Source organism: Pseudorca crassidens, chromosome 1, assembly GCF_039906515.1.
Source record: "Pseudorca crassidens isolate mPseCra1 chromosome 1, mPseCra1.hap1, whole genome shotgun sequence".
In the NCBI taxonomy this organism is placed as follows: Eukaryota; Metazoa; Chordata; class Mammalia; order Artiodactyla; family Delphinidae; genus Pseudorca; species Pseudorca crassidens.
In genome coordinates, this window is record NC_090296.1 from 103,505,780 (window position 1) to 103,527,457 (window position 21,678).

The 21,678-nt window shown below is 34.9% G+C and overlaps 1 protein-coding gene across 4 annotated transcripts in view; it reads left to right on the forward strand.

Moving 5' to 3' along the window:
• The window catches only part of UNC13C (unc-13 homolog C), a 615,854-nt gene extending 597,847 nt beyond the window's left edge, over window positions 1-18,007 (forward strand). For 3 of the 4 annotated variants that reach the window (XM_067747567.1, XM_067747553.1, XM_067747557.1), the window contains 3 exons: window positions 9,640-9,732; window positions 11,258-11,417; window positions 12,973-18,007. In XM_067747567.1, the coding sequence (XP_067603668.1) occupies window positions 9,640-9,732; window positions 11,258-11,417; window positions 12,973-13,258 (539 nt within the window). In that variant the 3' untranslated portion in view covers window positions 13,259-18,007. The remainder of the gene's footprint in view (window positions 1-9,639; window positions 9,733-11,257; window positions 11,418-12,972) is intronic. The other variant, XM_067747577.1, reaches the window with a different exon arrangement.
• The last annotated feature ends 3,671 nt before the right edge of the window (window positions 18,008-21,678 follow it).

The window sequence follows — 21,678 nt, forward strand, 5'->3', positions numbered from 1 at the left end:
ACACTTAGCCTCAACTTCCTTACCTCTAAAACAAAGATATCGGATCAGATAGTTTCCAAGGCCCACTCTAGTTCTAACATTAAAACTATATATTTTTCAATACTAAAATATTTCAGGTTAAGATAACTAAACTTTCCAAAACAATTCTAAAAGGATACCCAACTAGCATAGTGACTTACTTCCAGGATTTGACACATTTCAAATCTTAGTAATCACTGATTAATTTTTCAGCCACACATTTAAGCATGCTATAGCATGGAAACTCACTGATATAAAGTAACAATATAAGATGTTTCAATCAATAGTAGGTTTAAGGATAAAACACAGAGAGCTATGAAACCATAAACATCCCAGAACACAAAATTAATTTAAATATACATTTGAATGATTACCATGGGGCTTAATATAAAAAACTGCAAATGAAAACTAAATATTATCACACACACAAAAATAACCTTAAGATTACATAGATGCTTTCTGTCTATGCAGTATGTTCTTTGTCTTAGATTTCACATCTTCTTCTGCCTTTTAGTTCACCAAGACTTTAAATGCCATTAACAACAACAAAAAAAACAAAACCACCAAGACAGTTTGCTTTCTCCTCTTTGATGTGAAAAAAGGAAGGGGGAGGGGAAAAGAGTAGAAGAGAAGCTATTCTGTGAACATCACAGCATGTCAGAGATCTGAGGTCAAATTTCAGTTTTCCATTTACTGACTTTGACAGGTAACTAACATCCGTGCCCAACTGCACCATCTATAAAATGTACACGATACCTTTATCTGATATCAGAGCAAGATCTTATCCTTAAAGCATTCTGCACAATGCCTGGCACACACAAGTAATCAAAAATTGTACCCATAGTTGTTATCATGACCATGAATTACTTCAAATATAAATCTTAAATAACATGGAGATAATGAGCAAACAAAAAGGGAGGAACATGAGGAAAGCACAAAAGGCATAAGAGAAGGAATGGAGCTTAAGTCAAGCCACTTCCTGGTTTATTCTACTCCTACCACCTCTGATGATATCTAACGACCTAGAAACCTGAATGGAGGTAAGTTACTCCCACCTGGAGCCCTAGACTTGAAGGTGGGAGGAGAAGTAGGGCAGGTCAGCTGATACTGAACTATGACATTGCCAGAGTGGTCATCCCTCATGAATTCACCACACCTTTCCTTTGAGGGGCCCAGCAAAGTCCCATGAGGACTGATTCAAACCCCTTTGTCAGGGGCTTAAGCAGTTTGGTAAACTTGTACAAATGACTTGAGCAGCTGTGATACTTTTCATCTAATATTTTACAGGATGCTAATAGAGACTTGGAGGTAATTATTTAAAACATTACATGAATAATCATTACTAAGTGTTTTTTAAATTATTCATTCACAGAATGTATTAAAATTATGTTGGGTGAGAGACTAACTCTATTAGGGGTGCTTATATAATGCTATATTATAATCTGATAGTAATCAGGATCTATTATCAAAAAGCTTTTTATCAAAAGCTGTTCTTCTAAAGAGAACTTCAAATTAAACAATCAGTTCTTTCATCCTTCTGCCCTTTGCCAATGTTTACTCACATGAGCGTTACTCATTCCTGAATAGAGAGTTTGGTATTCATGATCCAATAATGTTGGTGACAAAGGACACATTCTAGGGACCCAGATGTTGATTTGAGGCACAATAGCCTAATTTCTATGGATTTAGAATAGACAAGATTATGTAACAGGCATAGCCTCTGATTAAATCTTCATTAAATGCTCAAAAATGTTAAATAGATGAATAACAAGCTCCATATTAGATTATTTTCATATTTCATTCCGTCACAAGTGGAAATCTCTTATATGTTACCTTTTCTTCTCTTTTTGGAAAATAACTGCTTGATTGATATATACCTTCTTCAACTTGAAGATGCTTCTATTCAATACCATTTTTATTCAGGGATAGGCAGTCAACAGATTTCACCATGCAAATGTTAGATGGATCAGATCAAGGTTATAGCAAACCAGCCCCACCAAATGGGAAGAAAAATCTATTGCACAGTGCAACACAGATGTAAATCACATCTGACTGAATTAAGCAGCTTCCATAGTTTCAGCAACTACAAAGGTATTGTTTCAGCAACTGCAAAGGTATTAAATGAATCAACTCAAATATGTACAATCATAAAAATCACTGTGCAAACTGAAACTGTTCAAAGCAATCTTGCTAATTAATGGGGAAAATTATAATTCTCCCAAGACTTTTGAAAACATTCTGTCAAAAGAAACAAAATCTTTTGCTGTCAGCTATAAATGTATAGGGAAATGAAAAAAGAGAAAACATCTATTTAATATGCTGTAATTGGAAGCATTAGAAACATGGAGAATTAAAGCACTTCGTTTCTTTTTAAAATCTTATCGAGTGTAGTTTGAACAGCACTCATCACATAACCATAAGGCACAGCATCTTTTCTGTGCCTTGGTGAACTGTCATTCCACAGTTTGGACCAGTCACCAGCAGTTCATCCTTCCTGCTTTCGAAGCGGTAACATATCTCAGAGTTCCTTTAATGTGAATTTTTTCTCCAATGTCACCTCTACTAGGACATCTTCATCTTCTTTCTCATTTATGTCAATAAGGTCACTTTTCATTAAGTTCCTTGTCTGCTTCTCTAGGGCCCGGCATGGGCAGTAATGTCAACATTCACAAGGTCAGTAATTTTTTTCTATTAATCCATTTACATTCTATACAAATTTCACTCCAGTGTTATCACTTTTTGTTCCTTAGTTGCACTTTCTTCTTTTCTGGCTCATTCCCTCTTTTGATTATCCAGGTTTTTATCACTGGAAAACAAGGCAGTAACACAGCTACACACTTTGCTATGTGTGAACCGAACAGGGGCACAGTGACCAATCACCAACAGACTTTAAAAGAAGTGATGTCGGGCTTCCCTGGTGGCGCAGTGGTTGAGGGTCCGCCTGCTGATGCGGGGGACGCGGGTTCGTGCCCCGGTCCGGGAGGATCCCACGTGCCGCGGAGCGGCTGGGCCCGTGGGCCCTGGCCGCTGGGCCTGCGCGTCCGGAGCCTGTGCTCCGCAACGGGAGAGGCCGCAGCAGTGAGGGACCCGCGTACCGCAAAAAAAAAAAAAAAAAAGCAAAAAAAAAGAGAAGTGATGTCATTGGTTGCTGAGGATAATACCTATCTGTTACTTATATGACGATTTGTGGATTAAGAAACTAGCAGCAAAGTTTGTACTTTAGGCAGTGATACACGTTCAATAGGCCATGGTAACTAAAATTTGAATGTGTCAGTGGGAAATGGGTGCTATTTAACTAAACTGTGGGCACTGAAATCCAGGCGTATCATGGAACATGAAAACCCGTGCAAAGTGAGGACTGCTTGCATGTTAATCAATGAATAAATATAAACTGGCCATTTAATATGTATCAAAAGAATATTATGTTTATTGTATGAATTAGAGATAAGAAGTATGGATTATTAATATGAATAGAGGCTTCCTGCCATTATGGAATATAGTTAGGAAGAAAAATATCTGCATAAGTAACTACAATACTAGGCATAACATAAGTGCTAGGCATAATATAAACACTGTGCCATGGAAACACAAACCTGGAGTTCTCAGGAGACAATTATGAATAGCATGACTATTAAGCAATAATTGTAATAATGATAAAACCTTTTACACTAGTTGCATCTACTCAAAATTGTCAGAAGACGGTCACATTCCTAATTCCACTTTTTTAGGGTTGTACCATATTAAGCAGGCAGCTCTCAAGACTATGTTTGACTTGGTTGAGCAGTAAATTTCACATTTTATGTTAGAAAAGGAAATGTGTATTTTCTAGTCAATGTTTCCACCCAAGAGATTCCACAAAATTGTTCAGGGACTGCTGAGTACATAAGTTTGATTTTTAACATGCTTTTCCCCACCAATGCAGCCCTCCAAATCTTTTTAGAAAACACACACACACGCACAGAGTTAGGATGTACAAGTGGAGGACGAGAGAGCAGCAGTTTGGGAAAGGGAAAAACATATCTATGCATTTAGAGTACCTTTTAAAAAGCTTTAGGCACATTTCTTTAGCTGTTAGTTGTTTTCAAACAGCATAAAATTTCTCCTCCATAAGTAAGAGCACCAAAGAGAAACCACATATTTTCCTAATTCAATTTTTATATATTCTCCAATACAAATCAAATTCTATAACAACAGAGTTAAAGCCTTTAAATTACCTTGGTACAGTTTCTGGTTAGAAACTCAGATGAAGAAATGGTACCTCCTGGTGAGTGCTCTGATGGAAGGCTTTTCTCAATTACAAATCTGTTAAATCAATAACTTTCCTGACCATAATTTCTAGATGTTTACTCTGGGCAGAAACCAGCCATTGCTACATTACTGCTTATAGTAATACATAATAAGACCACACATAAAAGTCTTAACCACAAACCCAGGTGCTGAGCAGGCTCTGATCCTTGGTGTAACAACAGAGACAAATACACAATCTGGATGTATTTTCAGTGTTGCTGAGACACCATCTCTCATTTACTCTGATTTCAGCAATAGTTAAACAAAAAACCTTTAGTAATCAAGAAAACTCATTTCACTGAATTCTTGATTAACCAAAGGTTTTATTGATACATCATAGTGGGGAAGAACATTCCCTAATAGACATTCAACATGAGGGCTCTTAAAAACCTTCCATCTCTAGCGTACTCAGCCCAGAAAATCTTACTGAAGAAAGTCAGAATTCCAAAGTTGTTGGGGAAAACTCCAGTCACTCATGTTGTCTTATTGCAGTATTTGATTTAGATAACTATAGCATCAATGGATTTTTCTCCATAATTTTTCTATGAATCTTTGAGGTATTTAGTAACTTTGAAATACTCTTATTAGGAATTATTATCATCATAAACTTGGATCCATTTACCAGATAGCTGTTATGTGCAAGGCACATAATATCCTACATATTTTTCAAAATTTTCCCTTTTTAGCCTCACCATAATGTTGCCCGGTAGGTGTGTTTATCCCCACTTTACAAATAAGGAAATGCAAGTTTATGGAGTTTTAAACTGTTAATGAGTGACAGACCAGATTCATGATCAGGGAAGTCTGATTTCACTGCCCAGTTTTTTTTATACTATGTTATAGTATTTGAGGAAATCAGGAATATAACTACAGATTATTTTTATAGAATAACAAAAGATGAGTATTTTACAGTAGAGGTGTTTGGACAGAGCTTCATAAGATAATGGAGGGAGGATTTTCCAAACACGTGGTTTGAGTGGATGAAAACATGAAGAAAGTTTTGAAGAATGAAGCCAAAGACAACGGCGTGGACGAGAAGTGCAGATGAAGGAAAGGTCATCAGAAGCATCCTTGCAAGGCGCTGGGTTTTAGGATTTGATTCAAGATGTAATAAGATACAAGTGGGAGGTTTTCCAGAAGGGAATAGGGTGATAAAAATGATCTATCTTTTACACAGATGAGACAAATTCTTTCAAAATCTAGGTCTGACTATGCCACCCATAGCCAAAAACTTAACAGGCTTCTCTGTATCTCCAAGATAATGTCTAACAACTTTTATTTATTTATTTTTGTCTAACAACTTTTAAATGGCATTCAGAGGACCCACATTTTCTTTAATATTTCCTCATTACTCCATCTATGCTTGCTCCACCCATAATGAACTCCTTGCAATTTCCAGGACACACCATTCTCCTTTATGCATCCACATGTGGGCGCATGCTATTTTCTGCTCCTTTGTCTAAAAACAGTGAATTTCAACCCAACCTTCAAGAGTCTCCTTAAGCATCTTCTCCCCTGTAAAATCTATCATGATATAACAGTTAAGTAGTGAGTATCCGCATTTTATGTCCTGTCTCCCCCACCAAAAAAAATTGTCTCAGTGTTCCTCAAGACCTAAGAATATTGTGAAAATACTAGAGGCATTTCCATTAAAGTTATGAGCAAATCAAAGATGTTAACTCTAGTAGCCAAGGTCGCAGTAGGAATCAGATGGCACACTCAATTAAGATTATTTGAGAAGGATTTAATAGAGAAACTATGGACAAAGGTATGTGCTGGATATAAAGAGACCAGAAAAAATAGTCAACTAACCTCCCTGCAACAAAAATAACAAGGGAGGAAGAAGCTCCTAAAACTAGGAAAGAGACTGTCTCCTGTTGAGGGCTGGTGAGGGGAATTTTGATTTTTGGTTGCAGGATTCAGCCAGCAAAAGGTGACCCCACAGGAAGGAGACTAAAGAAATAAATACCTGACCCGACTCTACTCCCTCCTTCCCCTGCCTTGCCAGGACTTCTCAGCGGCAGTACAGTATAGAGGAGACCATTGAATTGTCCATCTAAGGGCAGAGTAGAGAAGGGTGGAAAATGAATTTGGAGAGCCAAATGGAGGATAACAACCATGTCCACGTCTAACACTGTCAATGGAATATAGTATTAGAAACATAAGCTAATAAAATTAGCCAAGGCAAACAATATGAGGTATAAAAAATGGAAAGGAGAAGTGTCATTCACTGAAAATATGATTGTATTTCATTTACTCAAAAGGGGTAAATGTAAATCTTTCATTAAAAATTCAGTTGGCTGAATAAAAAAATCACTAGCCTTCCTGTTATAAAATATAATAGAATAAACGGTCCCATTTAAAATAGGATGAGATACCACAACTAGGAATAAGCTTTTAAAATGTTTAATATTCACATGAAGAAAAATGTAAAACATTATTGAAATACACAAAAGGAGACTTGAATAATGGGAAGATATATTCTATTTTTCATATCATAAATATGTCACCAGTTTAGGAATGATATCAAACTATTTTATTTTTCCAAAAAGTGTTACCAGCTTCTCTTATGAGCCCTACTTTCTACTGCATAGACACCTCCCTCATTGATATCGACACCCAGGTACATACCATGTTAATTACTTGCACTATTAGAAAGTTATTCAGGTTCTAAGACCTTGTTCTGCTCACATTGAAGTTTTAATCACTTATTGGATATAAAGCTCTCCTTCCTTCTACGCAAGCAGGGGGAAATGGTGACTCTAGCAGTAGCAGCAGGAGGTGGAGGAAGACATGAGCTTCTGTAATGTGTACCTTTCCTCTTTCTCCTGGACGTAGTTTCCCTGATATTGAGGAGGAAGGAAAGAGAGAAAAGAGAAAGATGACTCTTTATTTAAACTTCAATGGTTGGGGACTTCCCTGGTGGTCCAGTGGTGAAGAATTCAGCTTCCAACCTAGGGGATGTGGGTTCAATCCCTGGTCGGGGAACTAAGATCCCACGTGCCCAGGGGCAACTAAGCCCATGCGCCACAACTACTGAGCTCGTGCACCTCAACTAGAGAGCCCACGCGCCACAACCAGAGAGAGAAAACATGGAGGCCACAACTAGAGAGAAGCCCATGAGCCACAGCAAAGAGCCTGTATGCTACAGTGAAAGATCCCACATGCCTCAACGAAGATCCCGTGTGCCGCAACTAAGACTTAATGCAGCCAAAAATAATAAATAAATAAATAAATAAAATAAATAAACTTCATTGGTGGCCATTAGTGGTCATTATCTATTTAAAGGTCATTGTCTATTCAGTTAGTGGTAGAGCTTTTCCAGCTCCTTCTCCTAGGGGAAGTACAAGCTTGCTTGATAGAACTGGCTGGTGTGAAACTTATTTCCAAATAGTTCCCCAGGGCATTGATGAACTCTTCCGAGACTCGATACCTGGCCACTTTTTCCTGCTGCACCTCACCTGGGCATAGCACATTCCTTTGAGAGGCCTGCCTCTTTACCACGTCTGTGACAATCCCTGATAAAACCAGAGCCTACAATCACATTATCCCTCTCTTGTCCCCAACTCTGGCACTTAAAGGCCATTCAGGAGCCATCTGCCGTATTTCTCAGCAACCATGACTTTAAGCAGAGGGGAAGGTCCTGGCATACTCTGTGGCTTGCTGTTCCTCACTGGGCCATGTCCAGGTCTGCTAAGTAGGCAGCCAATTAAAAAATGAAATGCTCATCTTGCTGGCACTTCCGGAGTCTAGGAGTACTTCTCTTGGCGTTTTCTTTCCTTCACCTCAGGAAAAGGAAACATTTCCGCTCTTCCCTTCCCACAGAACAATGAACCAGTCCCTTGGCTAATGCCCAAAGTGATCCATTTCTATCTTTCGATTCTTTTATTATCAAATGGCTGGGGTGGGGTGTGGGTGAGAGAGCTGCTTGTGGTGAAGCAGCTCTTCTCAGCAGGTCCTGTTAAGAGGTTCCGGCTGAAATCCACTGATTTCCTGAAGTTAGAAATTGGAAGTCTCTTAGAACCTTTCATTTTCAGCTTGGTCACTAGCCATTTATTTTACAAAAATAAGATTCTTATTACTCTCATATATATTGTAAATGGTTAAAATCTCTATGGGGCAAAATTAGAATTCCACCTACCTTTGACAAATAAATACCATTTCTAAAATTATACTATAGATAAACTTGTAAATATGAAAAATAATTATTTGTTACATTTTGCTCATAAGAGTAAGAGGTTAGAAACAACCAAAGTGTAGTTAAATAAATAATGGATGTTTGTATAATGGAATAAAGGCTAAACATTATTTTAAATGTTTTAAATATTTTAATGTTTTCATTAGTAAGCAGATTAGTGATTCATTTTTAAGCAAGTACTCAGGGAACACTGACTTTGTAGTTAATGCAGTGATATTCCAGACTATATTAAAGAATGGGGCTTAGCTTTATGTATACTGAAATGGAATGATCTTCTTAATATATTTTTAGGTGAAAAGACAAAGGCAAGGTAAATGATAATTAGAGCATGTGCTTTTATTTGTGAAAAAAATATACATGCTTATAGGTGATATGTTAATAGATAAGTGTGTGTGTATGAAGTTGATGTAGTTATCCCTGTTTTACAAATGAGAAAACCAAGACTTGAGAACATAGCAAATTCCAATCACAGAACCAGTTGCAGCATAACTATGATTTGAATTCAAGCTTATCTGACCCCAAATCACAGGCACTTTCCAATACAACATTCTTAACCTTTGACTAACGTTTATCAGGGTAGAATTGACTACTCCTTTTTATACCATCAGTCGACCTTGTAAATGTATCTATTTTAGAATGTATCACACTATATGCAGCAGTATGTGTATATGTTGCTCTCCCCTGGTCTAGTGTGGGCCTCGTGAGGGCAGGTGCTCTGTAGAGCCATCTTTGTATCCTGGGTGCTCTGGTGTGGTACACTGAAGAAAAGCACTTCACAAAGGAATGAAAGGCATGATACATCTTTGTACGTAAGCAACAATGGAGGAGAGCTTTATTACGTGCCTAGTAAGGCAACTGCCTTTTTTTTTTTTTTTTTAACAATAGTAATACTAAGAGTGTGCCTTAAGGTATCTGAGTACTATATGAAAGTTTAGCTAAATATGATTATACCCAAGCCTCAAACCTGCATAGCAAATTTAATTTAGTGAACATTTATCAAAATCTATTATGTGCTGTTAACGAAAAGAACCATTTATTTCTATGATCACACTTTACAGTCCCTTGTGCACAGAGTGCTGATGTCCATTATTAAGTGGTCTGAAAGGTCAGGCCAGTAAACTTTTGCTGATTTGCAGGTCCCTCCTCCAGAGATTCAGTGGGTCAGATATCTGTTCATGTGGACATCACCGCCACCCCAGGAACAGGAGAGCATAAAGTCACTATAAAAGGTATATTTCGGGTCCAGGTAGATAAAACAGCCTATGAGACTTTAACCTCTGGAAATAATTATATCAAAAATGTTTTTTCTTGAATCTCTCTTTAAAAATCTATATTAAATGATTTCAGGGCATGCTCGGAATTTCTTCATGAATCTAGAACTTTTGATTTAAAACTGAAACAAATGAATGGCACAGGTACCTAACCTATGTTACCTGAAATATCTAAATGGTTTAAATACATTGGTGATTACATTTCAAAACTGTATACACTGAACATGTTCTCTATGGTTGAGGCTATGATATACATTCAACATTGGTGCTGTGGTTAGCTCCAACTTGCCAATGACATTTTAGATGTTAAGTCAGCATGTTCTTACTATCCACATAATCTACCTACTTTTTCTATGTGATTTCCAACAACTGTTTGATTTTTTTTAAATGGGTGGTTGAATCAATTGGTTTTATATTGTAAAAGCACAGTCTGAAAAGAGGGGTCATTTCAAAGATACAATTTAATGATTAATACTTTCCTCAATAGAACCGTGTTCTATTTTTATATTATTATAGACTTAGTTACTTTAAATAATATCTACTTTAATCAAAACCATGGCCTTCTAACATATTTTAAAATTGCATTACCTAATGTATCTTTGTATTATAAAAGTAACACTGCTATGGGCTATAATAGATTATATACAGTACTGGTAATCATACAGAAAAGTGGGCATGACTATATATTCCAGTGTCACTAAATATATTTGAAAAATATTTTGACAATGCATATCAAATGGTAAAAGTTTTATCAACCTTTTACATTAGCAAATTTAATTGTAAGACAATTCCTTAAGGATATCATCATCAAAGGATGAGCAAACCTGTATGAGAACGTTTATTTAAGTATTATTTATGATGCCTGAAATTAGGAAACCACCATGATATGCAACAACAAGTGATTGGGTAAATATAGAATGAAATGTACATATAATGAAATATTTGCTGTTGGAAAATATATAATAAATTAGAATGCTACCCGTGATGGGCTTAAAAAATAAAGCTACTTATAAGACTGCAATACATTATGATCCCATTCTATATATAAAAATTGAAAACATCATACCAAAATATTAACTCATTTCTTCTGAGTGATAAAATTATATATTTTTAAAATCTATTTTCTGTATATTTTCTAAATATTTTATGATGAACATATAATTTTAATAAGAAAAGCATCATTTTTTCACCTAAACAAGAATCACAACTTTTCAGTATTAATGATTGTCCTTTCAATTACAGCTCACATTTGCCATCCCAGTGCCACATGGCTTAGAGCTGAGAGCACCATCAGGCGTGCAGCCCAGAGAGTAAATGGCTTTTCCTTGTCAGTGGGGTTAGGGTGCTATCAAATGCAAGTTACAACTTCATACATCATTTTAAAAAATAAAAATTCACTCTAAGGATCAAAGGGAGAGTCTAGGATTCCACACATTGGTTTGCTAATACTTTATATTCCTGTCTCTTTCCTTTTGGCTTTTAGTGATTGCTATTAATGACTTAAACTGGCAGACCACTGCAACGTTCCGCCCTTTTGTGGAAGTTTGTATGCTGGGACCCAACCTCGGAGACAAGAAGAGAAAACAAGGCACAAAGACAAAAAGCAACACATGGTCACCAAAATATAACGAAACATTTCAGTTGTAAGTTATGACCTGACTCCTTTATTCAACCAGGCAATAGGCATTGTAGAGCTACACTTATGAGCGACTCACAGGGTAGGAATGGCACTGGGCTTTGCTAAGGAAAGCAAAACCTATGGGTTTAAGGATTCCTATTCATCATTGATCCAAGGCAAATGAACAAGGCTCTGTTTTTAGTTCTCTTCCATTTGTTTAGTATTTGTCCAGTGTCTACCATGTATCAGGCAATAGTATAGGCATTGGATATATGTAGAAGGAGGACTTTGCTCTCGTGGAAGTTACTCTCTAGAGGTAAAGAACGTATGATAAACAACATCATAAATAAAGTTATCATATGATAGTACTAAGCAGAGCATTAAAACAGGGTGATGCAATAGAGTGATGGGTTGGCTGCTTAGACGGGGTGTTCAGGGAAGCCTCTCTGAGCATGTGCCTTTTAAATAGGAACCTGAGAAAATAAAGAACCAGTCATGTAGGGAAGAGAGTTGAGAGCATTTTAGGACAAGGAAAATTGCGAGTGCAAGGATTCTAAGCAGGAGCATGCCTGGCATATTTAAGAAACAGTATGTAGTGGGCAAGGGAGTGAGATAAGATGAATTTGAAGAGGTGGTCAGGTACTACATCACACAGGGCTTTGAAGTCAGTGGTAAAGGAGCCTGGGTCACATTCTAAGCTCAATAGGAGACATTGAAGGATTTTCATATGAGGGTTTGAATAATCTGATTTACATCATTAATGATTATTGTGTTTGCTGTATAGAGAAGTAACTATAGGGAAGGCAAGACCAAACAAGTAGAGATAAGTTAGAAGGCTATTGCAGTAGTCTAGGTAAGAGATAATAGTGACTGATCAGATAGTCTTAGGGAGGAAGGAAGTAGTCAAGAGATGGAAAAAAGTGGACCATCCTCAGTCCCAATCTTGACAGGTCTAACTGTTGCCATAGGAAAGAGCTGGCATTGAAGCACCAGGCTCTGCTGGAACTGATTTACTCTGGAGATTTTTATGCAATTTAACATCTTGTGAACAGTGCTTGATAGTCTGTGCAGTGTATTCCCCTGAGAAAAGGCTCCTAGATATAATAGCGTATCCAGGAGTCTGAGGTAAAGAAAGGAAATTGTAATAACGGATGTTGAAATGGCACAGAAATTCTTCCAAAAGCTACCCATCCCCCCTGGCCTAGCTTCCATGACCCCTAGTAACGCCTCCTACCCCTATATCACTGGGGAGACCTTGCCTGCAATGATTAATTACAACATAATATTTTAATTCCAGTTTCTATTAATATCCTTAACATCAGGGCAGTAAAGCATTTTTAGATGGATTTCCTATTTCCATCTAGGGAAGGAAGGAGTTTTTAAGTTCGATTGCAGAGTGACAGCTATGTAAATACAATCTAAGTAAAATTTAAAGGATATTTGCATCAGAGTTCAAAGACAATGGTACTCTATTTGCCAATATAATATTCTGAGCAGTATATAAAACTTTCAACAGTCTATTAGAACCATATTGATCCCTATTTGAAAATGCTCAAAATCCATATTTTTAATCCACACAGCATTCTGAGTAAAGAAAACCGCCCACGGGCCTATGAACTTCACCTTTCAGTTAAAGATTACTGCTTTGCCAGAGAAGATCGAATTATCGGAATGACAGTAATTCAGCTCCAGAACATAGCAGAAAAAGGAAGCCACGGGGCATGGTATCCCCTATTGAAAAACGTCTCTATGGATGAAACTGGTTTGACTATCCTTAGAATCCTCTCGCAGAGGACCAGTGACAATGTGGCTAAAGAATTTGTAAAACTTAAATCTGAAACAAGATCTGCTGAAGAGAGTGCTTGAAACAAACACTGCAAGATAGCATCTAGGAGAATTCATAAACTATAACTGTTTGACTACTGCATGCATGTGCAAATACACGGGAATGTTTATTTCACTACGTTTCAGTGTTTGCCAGTACTCAAGAACAATGTCTACAAGGTATGTGGAAAACCTGTGGAACTTTTATACCACTTCTGGTCTTTGAGAAATAAATGTTCCATGAAGTGCCAAAATTATGATGTAAAGTGAAATATCCAGAGCATCTTTTAAAATGTTTATTTCATTACCAATTTCTCATCCATTAAACATACTAAAAAACAGTCTCTTAAGTTGGTCCATTAGTTGTCCTTGTTACATTGGTGTATATGGCCAGTAGGTATGAAAGCATCTGTTACTCAAATTCTATTTTATTTAGACTTACCTCATTATAGATGTCTTACAAATACCCTTTTCTATCATGACTAGAAATGCAGTTACTTCTAGAAAGCATTTGTAATTTTATAGTTGCAGGTATATTGTGATGATTTTTGCATACATATTAAAATAGAAAATGTGGGAAATATTTTATGCCAACCGGTTTCCAACCTTTCTGAAATCACTGTGAAGAAATGCTCTTAAAGCAAACTTATAAAAAGTAATGCTAAATAGTTTGTTAACAGTGTTTGATATATCAACAGAACTTTGTTCTTTAAAACTGCCAAGGTCACATCACATTTGTAAAAAAAAAAAAAAAAAGTAAGTTGAAGCATTTGCCATCTAGCATTATGTCTTGGCTTTACCAAATTTCATTCTTTAGAAAGTCATATGACTAATGGTTTAGGAGTATGATGGAAGGTTTGTTTCTTAAATTACCTATGATAAGTAATTATACTGTTAGTGTTTTCCTTCTGACAGTTATGACTAACTCCTTATTTACTGAGTGCTATAATCAGTTAAATGCTTTTCTCTTTTTAGAAATATTCAACAGTTTTTACTGAATGCAGCATTACTATATATTGCACTGGAGCAAAATGTCACGTCTTCAACTATTTAGTGAAAAATGTAAAATGAAGTCTGAAGAAATTGCTTACAGTTTTGTAATTTATGTTATTTATAAGCCCAAGATGCATACAATGCAATAGGAAAACAACTTATTACAGCTCGGTAGATAAAAATATAACTAGGTTAGAGTGTGAATATGAAATAGTCTATGAATATTTGCATTTTCTCTGTTTTAATGGTTTGACTTTTTAGAATCTGTACCTAAGTACTTGGCTGTAGAACAGGACTTTGTAGTTGTAACTTATGGTCATAACTGTTAGTGGGCAACATACATATGCAGGAACAAGATCCTGTTATAGTGACTGTGCTTTGTGAACAAGCTGGTCTGATATGTTAAGAACAGAAATGAAAAGTATCATGACTTTCAGAACCATGCTGTTACTGGGTGTGAAAACACAGACAGTAAGATCCACTAATTCATGTTAAATTGATAAGCAAGTGCTTTGTTAATGACGTCTCCAAATGCATAGTACAATGCAATCCTCTGGCATATGCATTAATAAATGGATGTATATTGAGCACATGCAATACTTCATTGTATCTTCTGCCTTTTTATTTCATGTATGCAACATCATTCCACTATTTAAGAATAAAAAATCCAGGCTCTTTTTACTGGATAGAACACTCTTCACAATGTTTAGTTCTAGTATCTCATTAGAATTTGAAAAAATATTTTCCAGGAGTTGTATTCATGGAAAAAGCCACATATTACAGGATAATTACCCTTAAAATAAGAAAAAAGCTGATGTATCTACCTGTCTGTACGTCTCTGAATACTGTTAAGCCATGAAGAAAATTCAACATTCAACATATAGACAAGCAACACAGTTAAATAAAAACTTACATGACAAAAGGTTTCATTATTTTCTTGCAAGATTCATTCAAGATTTATAACAATTTTACAGAACATTGACTTGAGCTCTTTAGGAGCACATTAATGTCATAAAGCAGCACACCCTTGAATAAATGGCAGTTTGCGTTTGCATTGATCACTTAAAAAATTATGAGCTAAGTAGTTTTTCCAGTATTTGTTTAATTGGATCTGTTCATTCCGTCTTTGTGTGTGTGCACAATATATATCAAACACTAATGGTTATGATATGAATTGAGTCTATTTATTAATATCATAAAGTATCAGTCCTAATTTTGAAATAATTATGAATTCTGCAGTCTGTTGTTTCTCCCAAGATACAAGTATTTGTTGTCTCCAGAACAAAGCTTGTTGTGTTTGCATACCCAAATTAGTAACCACTCTGAAGTTCACAGCAATCTCTGTCAACTATAGACTCCATTAAAGTTGAAGCAATTTATTTATCATATTTTAGATAAAATGCACAAAGACAAAGCTCTGTTTTTCATCTACAGATGAAACTCACATTAGAAGTTCTCAAAGAAACACATGATAATCAAATTTGGCTAAAATGAGGTGTTTAAAACCACAGTGAAACATTTATTATTTAAAGGAGCTCTGATGAATTCTTATTTAAGATAAGTAATCAGATGTCCTCATCGCAACCTGCTCTAACTCATCTATTTCTAGGATAATTTATATATTGAATTTCCCTTAAATGAGGTACATTTATAAATGACAATCCTAGCTTAATGTTTTGCATTTGGCCTTTTTAAAAAAATGTTTGAAGCGAGGTTTATTTTCTCCTTTTAATTTCTCTTATATAAAGATGACTATACTAGCACTTTTATGGACTAATATAGTAGTTTCAATCTTCATACTCAAATAACGAAAAATAATCAGAGTTATGCAGGACTCAGAAAATATCCCTGGATAGAAGTCTGAGAATAAGCTCCAATTTGTAAATATCATATTATACATATTTTAAAATATACTTTTTTCACATTATGACGATTTTGAAATCAGGATACATTTTATAATCATTGTCAAACTATAGATTAATGGGTGCTTTTTTTCCTTTTTTAATAGTAAATAATGGTTCATCTTGCAATGAATGACTTCTTAGAAACAAATGTAGAAAAAGAAAGTAATGCTTAGGGATCTTTTTAAAGAATCATATATATTTTAGTTTGCGTTATACTAAAATTAACTCTGTTGGTAAACGTTTCTGTTTTGACAAATTCATAGAATCGTGTATCAGGCACAACAAGCAAAATATAGGACAGTTCCGTCATCCTCCAAAATTCCATTATCCTACTACTTTGTAAACAAACTCTTTTTCTACCTTCAGCTCCTGGCAGCACTGCTCTATTTTCAGTCCCCCTGGTTTTATGTTTTCCAGAATGCCATGGAATGGAATCATGACAGTAGGTAACCTTCTGAACCTAACTTCTTTCACTAGGCATTATTCATTTAAGAGTCATCCATGTTGTGGCATGTATCAACTGTTTTCATTGCTGAGTAGTATCCCATTTATGGGCATACAAAAGAGCATCTGTTCATTCACCAGTTCAAAGACATCTGGGTTGTTTTTGGGTTTTGTAAGATTGTGAACAAAGCTGTTATAAACATTTGTGTACAGGATTTTGTGTCACCATAAGTGCTTATTTCTCTTAAGTGAATGCAAAGTAGTGGGATTTCTGGATCATATTATATATTTAACTTTATAAAAAACTGTCAAACTTTTACCAAAGTGATTGTATCATTTTACATTCCCAGCAGCAACGGGTAAGAGTTCCAATTGCTCCAAATCCTTGAAGCACTTGGTATTGTCAGTCCTTTTTCTATTTTAGTTTTCTATTTTAGTTTGCAGTCCTCTGATGATTGATGATGTTGAGTATCTCTACATTTGCTTGTTTCTCATCCATATATTATCTTTGGTGAAGTGTCTGCAAATCTTTTGTCCATTTATTCAACTAGTTTTTTGTTTTACTATTGTTGAATTTGGAGACATCCTTGCATACTGGGTATAGAAGTCCTTTGTCAGATATGAGATTTGCAAGTATTTCATCCCAGTCTGTGGCTCCTCTTTTCATTCTCTTAAGAGTGTCTTTCAGAGAGCAAAAGTTTTAAATTTTGAAAAAGTAATTTATCATATTTTTCTTTTATGGATCATGGCTTTGTTGTTATATTTAAAAATTCTTTGCCTCACTCAGAGTCATAAAGATTTTCTCCCATGTTTTATTAAGGAAGTTTTATAGTTTTAGATTTTACTGTTTGGTCTATGATCCATGATCCATTTTGAGGTTATTTATTTTAATTATAGGATGCGAGGTCTGGGTTGAGGTTTATCTGTCTGTTTTTTTCATTATTTTTAATCTACTAATTAATTTGCACAGGGAAGTCAAATTGTTCCAGTACCACACACCATTTATTGAAAAAACTACACTTTCTATGAATTACCTTTGCACCTTTGTCATAAATCCATTGACCAAATGTGTGTGGGTCTATTTTTAAAATCTCTATTTCTGAAATCCCTTCCTTAACACCAGTGTGACACTGTCTTAATGACTATAGCTTTGTGTTGTCTTGAACTCAGGCAGTGTGAGTTTTCCATGTTGTTCTTTTTCTTAAGATTGTTGTGGGCTGTTCTAGTAATTTTGCATTCTTAAAAAAATTAAAACACTACTGGAATTTTGATTGGGATTTTATTGAATCTACAAATCATTTGGGGGACAACTGACATCTTAACAATATTGAGTCATCAATCTACGAACACAGTACCTTGTCCCCATTTATTTAGGTCTTTGTTAATTTCTTTCATCAACGTTAGTTTTCAGCATAAAAATCCTACCAAATATTTCTTCTGTATGTGCATGTATGATAGTGTAAGCAGTAATTTGAGAATAAAATTCAAATTTCAATTGTTCATTTTAGTATAAAAATTGATTCTTGTATATTAGCATGGTACCCCACGACCTCACTAATCTTCCTTATTATTTGTAGGATCTTTTTTATAGATTCCTTGGGATTTTCTACATTGACAATCATGTCAAAGAGAGGCATTTTTGTTTCTTTTCATGTGTGTGCATATTATCGCTTTTCTTTCTTTAATGCACTGGTTAAGTCTTCCAGTACCTTGTTTTCTTTTATTTTTTTCTTTCTGAGAACAGGCAAAAACTGTTTATGTAGATTTAATCATATCATATACAACTACAACTTGTAGCACTGAAAATGACCCTAGAAAGAATTTGGCTTCAGTGGTCTCAAACTATTTAGTGTAGCTGAATTCCCTCCATAATGTATTCACACCACAATATATAATATAAAGCAGGAAGAAGAGGCACAGTTCTTATTTTTTACATTAGTTTTATCCATTTGTTAAGACACTGACTTCATATTTTAACCTATTCTCATGGCATACAATATTACAACTGAGTACAATCTTTAATAGGAGCAGTAAGCTTGGCTTGTTCTCAGTCTTAGGGAGAAAGTATTCAGTCCTTCACCATTAAATATGATGTTAGTTATAGGTTTTCTTTTATCAGCTTAAAGAAGTTCCCTCCTACTCCTACTTTGCTGACAGTTTTATCAAGAATGACTTTTGAATTTTGTCTAATGCTTTTTCTGTATCAATTCAGATAATCATATAATTTGTCTTCTATAGTCCGTGAATGTGGTAAACTACATGGACTGATTTTTTGACTCTTGAAGCAGCTTTGCATTTCTGAGATGAACCCCAGTTGGTCATGATGTATTGTCTTTTTGTATATTGATGAATTCAATTGGGTAATATTTTGTTGTATTTTTATATCTATATTCATGGATTCTATTGATCTATATTTTTCTTTTCTTATAATGTTTGTGTCTTGTTTTGTTATCAGGGTATTTATGGCCTCCTAAAGATTTTGAAACTGTTTCCTCCATTTCTATTTATCTATTTTATTAATCTTTTAAAAAGAATTAGCTTTGATTTCATTTTCTCTATTTTTTTCTGCTTTGAATTTCAATGTCTTTTGTTCTTTATTATTTTCTTCCATCTGTTTGATATAGGTTTAATTTTCTCTTCCAGTTTATTAAAGTGGGGCCTCAGATTATTGATTTGGTACCTTTTGTCTTCTAAAAGATAAGCACTTAAATGCCACAAATCTTCTAAACACTGCTTTAGCTTCGTTCCACAAATTTTGGTATGCTGTATTTTGTCTTTATGCAGTTAAAAATATTTTCCAATTTCCATTTTGACTTCTTTAACTCATAAGTTACAAATTATGTGTCTTGTTAAATTTCCAAATATTGTCTCTTACTTATTTCTAGTTTCATTTCCTTACAAGTTAGAGAGTATACTTTGTATGATATCAGTTCTTTTAAATTTGATAAGATTTGTTTTATGACCCAAAATATGTATGGTAACTGTTCCATATGCACCAGAAAAGTCTATTTTGTTGTTATAATTTTACGTTAAAAGTTATAATTTTAAGGCATCTATGAAGAAATCTAACAATCATAGTCAAGTTGATTGGTAGTGTTCTTCTGATCATCAATATTTTACTGACTTTCTTTTTTGCTTTACCAGTTACTTTGAGAAGAGTGTTGAAATCGCCAAATATAATTGTGAATCTTTCTATTTATCTTTCTATTTCTTCTGTTTGTTTTGTTTATTTTGAAACTCTGTTGTTAGGTACATATACATTTCGGATTATGATTATCTTCTCAGTGAGTTAACTCTGTTATAAATATGTGATGTTCCTCTTTCATCCTGGTAATTTTCTTTGTTCTAAAGTCTGCAATAACTGATAGTAGTGTAGCTTTCTTTAAATTAGGGTTTCAGTTGTATACCTTTTCCCATTGTTTTCTTCTAAACTATCTGTATCACTATATTTAAAGTATGATCATTGTAGACAGCATCTATGTGGCATATATGGGTCTTTTTTTAAATCTAACTTGACAATCTTTATTTACATGGTACACTTTGACCATTTTACAAAGCTAATTAATTAGATTTTTTAAATTGCCAAAATTCTGATCTGAGATAGCTGAAATAAAAAGACTCATAATACATTGGTCTTTTGTCTTCTTTATAGAAAGTCATTTAGGTCACAAGTTTGAAAAGTTAATATAGGCCCAAGTTGTAAACATCTACACTGGTATTTCTTGAAAAAGATATGACAGAATTATAAAATTTAAGAGCTGAAAATAATCATACAGATAATCAAAATTCTTCACTCAAGAGAAGAAACTAAGCCTCAAAGGTATATAATATCTAGCCTAATATCAACTAGTTAATAGCATAATAGGAAACTGGAATCCGGATGATCTAATTTTCCTAAAGCTATCTTCTCTGCCCCACACCAGTACCTTGTCTGGGGCACTTCTAAATACTCTAAAATCAGTCCTCTAGGGCTGCCTCCCGAAAGCAAAGGGATAAATTTAGGCCAAATTGTGATTTTTATCCCCAAAGTGGTATCTAAATTAGCCAGCTAATTCTCACATATTTTTTAGTGATGATATTAGATGGTTGAGCATTCTTTCTTTAAAACGTAGCATTATAGAAAAGGGAGGTTAAAAACATTAACAAATGCTAGTCATCTTTTTTGTTCGTATACCTAGAAGAATTGATTTAATTCTAATGAATCATATCCTGTGAATATGTTTTTAATCTCAATTTTATGTATGAGGAAACCGAACCTTGAAGAGTTTAAATGACTTGGCAAGATTCATACACATTCTTACTTATTTATGCTCATATAGATATATGGACACATTCATAACCAATTATAAAATATATTAAGAAAAAAGAGGGGCTTCCCTGGTGGCACAGTGGTTGAGAGTCCGCCTGCCGATGCAGGGGACACGGGTTCATACCCCGGTCCAGGAAGATCCCACATGCCGCGGAGCAGCTGGGCCCGTGAGCCATGGCCACTGGGCCTGTGCGTCCGGAGCCTGTGCTCCACAACAGGAGAGGCCACAACAGTGAGAGGCCCGTGTACCACAAAAAAAGAAAAAAGAAAAAAGAAAAAAATTCCATTCACAATGACAACAGAAATTTTAAGGTACCTAGGAAGAAATCTAACGAACAATGCATAAAGACTTGTATAAGGAAATTCTAACTCTATTAAAGGGCATAGACGATAATACAAACAAAAGAAAACATAGGTCTCTTTATGAATGACAAGACTCGATATTATAAAGATGGTAATTGCTTCCAAATTAATCTACAAGTTTCATTATATTTTAATTTACAAAACAACATATTTTTCTAATAGATTACAAGCTAATTTAAGAATTCATATGGAAGCAAAAGTCAAGGCAATTTTGAAAAATGATCAAGTATCCCCCCAGCTGCACAGCTCTAACAGATTTCATGATTTGTCATAATGCTGTAGTAAATAGTGTAGGTTTTGCATAGAGACACATAAATAGACAATGAAATACAATAGATTCCCTAGAAATAGATCTATGAATATGTGAGAATTTGATATCATGTTGGGTAGGGTAGACTTTTAATAAATGTATACATTAATATACATTTAATGAATGTATATATTCTATA